Source organism: Microtus pennsylvanicus, chromosome 5, assembly GCF_037038515.1.
Source record: "Microtus pennsylvanicus isolate mMicPen1 chromosome 5, mMicPen1.hap1, whole genome shotgun sequence".
NCBI lineage: Eukaryota > Metazoa > Chordata > Mammalia > Rodentia > Cricetidae > Microtus > Microtus pennsylvanicus.
Genome location: NC_134583.1, coordinates 48,902,430 through 48,909,183, shown reverse-complemented (window position 1 = coordinate 48,909,183; position 6,754 = coordinate 48,902,430). Strand labels below are relative to the sequence as shown.

The window sequence follows — 6,754 nt, the reverse complement described above, 5'->3', positions numbered from 1 at the left end:
CGTCCACAAAACAGACTCACTGTCAATAACAACTCTCTAAGCATGCACATAACCACCCACCTAAAAAACATTGGGATACAGACCCTATAGGATATATGGGTAGAGTACAGGTGAGCAGACAGCCACTTCAGCAATTGTAGGTCATAGCAGGGAGCAGGGAGCACTCAGGTGACAACCAAAAAACACAAGGAACAGAGTCGGGTTTCAGAATACAAAAAATGTTGATAGAATTAAAGTATTTTCATTAAAAGTAATGATGTAAGGCCTTTCAGAAACCATAATAACTTTTTGAAAATGAAGAAAAGCTTTAGTAAGGAAGTAGAAGTTTCACACATTAGTTTGGTTAATCTCACTGAAATATATACTGTAAAACTTTAAGATTTCCAGAAGCATGATGATCTTGTGCAGGAGTTGCCAAGAGTTCCTGAGTCAAGTTCCATCAACAATGTCATCAATAGGATTGAAAAGGAACACTTAATATTTGCCAAGATGATAATGAACATTTTTAAAAATACAATACTAAATAGATGAGAAAGTAACCTACAACCATGGACTATCAAAATAATACAGAATGAAAGAACAAAACCGCATCACACAGGTATCACAACCATGAACTTTATACATTTAATTTGGGTCCAGATTTCAGTGCAAATAATGAACTTTACTAAAGTCATAAAAGGTATTAAGTAAGTTATCATTAATAAACATAATGCTACTGTACAATTAAAAGATTTTTTCATATAAAAGAAGGCAAACAATAAAAACTACTGCAAATGTTCCCCGAAAAGTTCATTTAAATATTTATATATACACATTGAATATTGTTCAAAATGAGGAATGTGTTCTCACCATCAATTTCCTCATGGCCTCTTTTACCTCCTTATTCCTCAGACTGTAGATCAAGGGATTCAGCATGGGTATCACCACTGTGTAGAACACAGACACTACTTTAATTTGGTTGGGTGAATGGCTTGACTCTGGTATGACATAAACAAATGTAACTGTCCCATAAAACAAGGTGACTGCGGTGAGGTGGGAGGTACAGGTGGAGAAGGCCTTGTGCCTGCCCTCAGCAGAGCGCATCCTGAGGATGGAGTGAAGGATGTAGAGGTATGAAACAATGATGACAAACAGGGTGATGACGATGATGGAACCTGCTGAGATGGCCGGAGACATTTCAGCGATGTAAATATGGGTACAAGAAAGCTCCACCAGTGGTGGGAGGTCACAGAAGAAATGGTTGACTTCATTTGGTCCACAGAAAGTCAGGCTCAATAAACAGCTGGTAAATGATGAAGAATTCACACATCCACCCACATAGGAAATAACCAATAATATGAAGCAGATCCTGGGAGACATGAAATTGGAGTAGAGCAGGGGTTGGCAGATGGCCACATAGCGATCATAGGCCATGGCAGCCAGCAGGAAGCACTCAGCAGTCCCAAAGACCACATCAGAGCCAAGCTGGACTATGCAGCCAGCCACAGGAATGGTAGTTCTCTCCCTCAGGAAACTCACAATCATGACTGGGGTGACTGAGCTGGAGTACCCAATGTCCACAAAGGCCAGGTGGCTGAGGAAGAGGTACATGGGGGTATGAAGCTGAGGGCTTCTTCTGATCAACATAATTATGCTGACATTGCCCAATACAGTGGTGAGGTAGATCCCCAGAAACAATACAAAGAAGATAGCACAAAGAGTGGGGTCCTCGGTTAGCCCCAAAATAATGAACTCTGTTACCATTGTGTGGTTTCCAGTTTCCATCTTTTTCGAGACGATTCCCACTGAAATAAAACCAGTGGCTATCAGATACACTAAATGACTTTATAATTGATATACTCCACTTCACATTTGACCCAAAAATAATAAATATGGCTCTCAGTTTGGTCTCATGTTTCTTCTCCCCCAAGTGTTCCCAAACCAAGTTACATCATTCCTGACTTCAGAATACTAATCACCATTTATCTTAAAGCTACAGATACAAACTGCACACTGACTCAGATCAGAAGACAGGACTCACTCACAGATCTGACATTTGATCAAGTCAGGAATCCGAATGAATGCCTAGAACACTGATGTTCTGAGATCCCAAATAGTTGAGTGAATGCATAGAAGACTGGTGTTCTAAGCCTTCAAGTGGTTGAAATGTTGGATGCACGTGGGTATCTAATTCAACACTATTTCTCCGTCCCTTGGAGCCCACCCACTATTCCCCGTCTTCTTGTAGTTATGTGCCACTGTGTGCATGCCAATGTGCTGTGAAAACAAATGTGTATTAGTCTTCGAAATTAAATCAGTGTACTAATGGACAACTCTCTCTTCCTTTCCAAGTGGCGCTTTTCACATGTTACATCTGCAGTTTGGTGGCACCTCTTACCAATCTGAGCTTCAAACATGAGAACAGGAAATATACGGTACATGCACTGGAAGTAAGACAGAGCTATTATATGTTAGCTAACACTAAGTTTCCAAGGTTAATTTATTGAGATAGTCTAACACTACCTGGGTAATATAATTACAGATTATTATAAACGGAAGTTTCATGTAGAGATTAATACTTAGAAAATAATGAAAAATAGTTCTATTTAGGGGTCATTATTTGTATCTTAAGAACTACATAGGATAAACAATAAATAGAATACATTTTATAATCATATTTAGATAAGGCAATGCCTTTATAAGAAAATATCAAACTTATAATATGTCAGTCATGTCAAAGCAAACATAGTAATAAGCAAGTAGGAGTACCAAGAGATCACTGAGGAAAAATTCATTAGGAGAATGAACAAGTAAACAAGATGAAGGCAATATTTCATCTAAACAATGCTGGTAAGAAGAAATATTCTAAAATATTTTTAATACTTATACTATTAATTTATTTACTAAAAGTGTGAAAATGTTCAACATTTACAGTTACTACAGAGATGCAAATTAATTTCACAGTAAGATAGTACCTCTCACATCTTAGAATATTTATTACTAGTAAGATACCTGCACAGAACGTACTGGCTTTGTGGGAGCCTAGGCAGTTTGGATGCTCACCTTATTAGACCTGGATGGAGGTGGGTGGTCCTTGGACTTCCCACAGGGCAGGGAACCCTGATTGCTCTTTGGGCTGATGAGGGAGGGGGACTTGACCGGGGGAGGGGGGAAATGGGAGGTGGTGGCTGGGAAGAGACAGAAATTTTTAAGAAAGAAAGAAAGAAAGAAAGAAAGGAAGGAAGGAAGGAAGGAAGGAAGGAAGGAAGGAAGAAAGAAAGAAAGAAAGATACCTGCACAGAAAGCATGCTGCCTTAAAAGGAAGGAAATCTCATCACTGCAGTAATATAGAAAGTCCTGGAGGGCTCTGTGTTATGAAAATTAAGGGTAGATAAACAAAACAAATAATACACAATCTCATTCATATTTTGAAACTTAAAAGTCCATTTCATAAACAAGAGTAGAATGGTGATTACCAGGCAGTGAAGGCAGTAGACAACAAGAATGGAGAACAGAGAGGAGTGAACAGACTGGTACAAAGTTTAAATTAAAAAGTAATAATATATTTTAGCAATGAGTTTGACATACTGTAACCATAATTAATACTGCATTATATTTCAAACTTATTAAGGAAGAGATTTGAGGTTTTTGAAATGCAATATAAAAATGACAGAGCAGTGAGGTGATGGATATGGTGAGCAGCTTTAACCTTTCTACAATGATTTTTATATAGATATATAGATATACACATATAGATATATACATCATGTCATGTTGTCCACCATAAATATACATAACTACTGTCTAATCATTTAACAATTTGATTTTTCATTCAGAATTCAAAAATTGGATTCAGTAAAATAAAAAGTATTTTCACTGGGTGTTGATTACCAGCATTAAACTAGCTACAACAGGAACACACTATCTAGAGATATGAGCCCCACTCCACACTAAGGAACTATGCTTTAACTGTACAGGCACTGGAAACAAGGGCATGAGACAGTGGGGCATGGAGAGTGGAGGCTCCCATGCCTGCCCTCACTCCATAGCTACTAAAAATGCAAGAATATCCCCCCTTTCAACCTCAATGAAAATATCCTCTTACTAGCCAAGGATGAGAAGGAAAGTCTTCTGTCTCAATCTCATCTCTGGTCAAAACCAAAACCAAACAGAAAGTAACAAAAACCCTACATGTACTCCCCTCTCCTAAAAATTTTTATACTTACTTATCCAGATGTAAGGTTGAATTTGAATTTATGTTTCTTATTTAGTTTAAGTCCCCAAGCTTTAAAGTATCTGAAGTAATAATACTGTCAATAAAGTAGGATTGATTACTGTGATGCTCAGTGTATATTGTAGATTGTAGATTTATTTGTGACAGATTAAAAGTGACTGCAATTTTTGTTCCTGGGACATGTACACATCAATAACAAAGATTGAATGTTACCTACTAGCTACACGTTACAAGAAAAAGCTTCAGGAATCATCCTTGTACTGCAGGCCTTTTTTTTATGCAGGACTAGAGACCATTTGAAATGTAAGACCATAAATATCACCCCTAGACATACTCTTCTCTGCTAGCATCTTATTGAAAATCCAGTGGGAGAAAAGTTAATGAGACTGAGAAAATTGCATGTGTTTTCATTTTCATTTATGATTGTGCTCATCAAATCCCAGGGGCTTCATTTATTATATTTATTTTGGTAGACAGTGTTACAAGTGCAATGATCTAATTAATTTTGAGATGTGATTTGTATAAACACAATTAACATGGACTAAGCTGTGATCATCTGTGAAATCTGTGAAAAACAACCATCACTAGGTGCCTAGAACACAAGAGGACTAAGACATGGAATAACATTAAAATGAAAATAGATCAAAAAAATGAATAGATCAGGAATTTCAGCATATAAGAGTCTCTTGAGAGTAGGAATGGTGAACTCACACTAAGATACTTGGAGGGGAAAGGGGCCTTCAGAGAGAAAGGGTCTCCTAGGTACAACTTAAGCAAGTTCAGCAGATCTTGGGAAACTAGCTCAATATGTTGCAAAATGCTTAGTAAATTTAAAATGTTATGAGTAAAATATGATATGACATTTCTTGAAGTGATGGAAGGAAATTTTAGTTTAACAATGCTGCCTCCTGTTGTGTTTTATTGACCTCTCATCTTGAAGAGACTCATTCTGAATTACAGATGAAGTAATTTAGTACAAAAAAATTGTTTCTGAAAAACAAATTTGTGGAGTGGAGTGTTGAGAGCATCAAAAAAGAAATGAGATGGACTGGATGTAACTGTTGAGGCCAGATGATGGATCTATGGACGTCCCATATTCTACTCTATCTACCTTTGTATTTTATATAAAATTTAAGTTGGTCATCATGGTTCACAACGTTGTATGTCCTCTAGTCTCTGCATAATTGACTGTTTTTGTCATTCCTCTTAGGCATTTGTTGGACTTCCTCATTCTTTTCTGAACATGTAGGATTTCTTTTTTTCATTTTTGGCTACCACCACCTTTCTTCACCAGGCTAATTTCTATGATCTATCTTCCAGCTCTTTTGCTCCCTCTTCGTTGATGTCTAATCTACTGTTTATCTTCTTTCCAGAGTATGTATTTTGTGATTAAACTGTCACTGTTTTGTTTCGTTTTTGTTTTACATACAGAGTGTTTTGTTGTAGGTGTGAATGTGGTGCTTTCTTTTATTTTTGATTTTTTCTTAAAGTGTTTGTCTTTTCATTTTTTCAAAAATATTAACATCATGTCTATTATATTTTATATTATTTAGTCTCCATAATGATCTAAGTCTCTCTCTGACACAGTGGCAACATTTTCCTGGTTTAGTTTTTCTATTGTTGGCTCAGGATAAATTCTGATGCTAATTCCTCTATGGCTAAGAAAGCTCTGAGGCTGGGCATGTGACAGGGGTGTCTCTACATGGAAGCTCAGAAAGGCCACTGAATAAAAGCTCTGAAGGTGAGGCCTGGTTTTCATGGGAGATCCCAAAATGCTGGAGATACCAGAGTAGTGTGATACCTGCCAAGGAGAGCGGCATGTAGAATCAGCCAAAGAGAGAGAAATGTATGCAGTCAATAAAGCTGAAAGGAGGTGGAGATCTGAAAAATGCACGGACATCAGACATGAAGATGCAGAATTTGAAGTTTGATCTGCTGGTTTTCTGTCTTGTTTTGGTCCAGCATTTCCTCACTACCCTTCCTTCCTTTTGGAATGGTAATGTATCTTCTGTGTCATTATATGTTGGAAGTGTATGATCTGCTTTTTTATTTTGATTTACAGGGGGTTACAGTTATATATTAACATGAGTCTCAGAGATTTTGAACTTTGAACTTTTAAACAATGTTGAGATTGTGATTAACTATGAGGACTGAATTGAACTGAATGCATTTTTGCATTATGATATGGCTACTTGCCTGTTGGGGACAGGGAGTAAATGTGATAGTTTGAATAAGAATGGGCCCCATAGGCTCATATGTTTGAATGTTCAGTCCCCAGGGATTAAAACTCTTTGAAAGGATTAGAAGAGTTAGGAGGTGTGACCTTCTTGGAGGAGGTGTGTCACTGAGAGTGAGGTCTGAGGTTTCAAAATCATATTCCCGGCCCAGTCTCTCTCTCTGCCTCTCTGTCTATGGATCAAGATACAGCTCTCAGCTACTTTGTCTGCACCACTCCTGCCTGCTGCCATGCTCCCTGTCATGATGAGGACTAAGCCTCTGAAACTGTAAGCAAGCCCCAGTTAAGTGCTTTCTTTTATAACA

General features: G+C 37.6%; 1 protein-coding gene across 1 annotated transcript; it reads right to left on the bottom strand.

Moving 5' to 3' along the window:
• Positions 1-825: 825 nt before the first annotated feature.
• LOC142850885 (olfactory receptor 5P4-like) lies at positions 826-1,767 on the bottom strand. Its single transcript, XM_075974787.1, has one exon. It carries the CDS (start codon positions 1,762-1,764, stop codon positions 826-828), a length of 939 nt encoding a protein of 312 aa, XP_075830902.1. The 5' UTR covers positions 1,765-1,767.
• Positions 1,768-6,754: the final 4,987 nt, after the last annotated feature.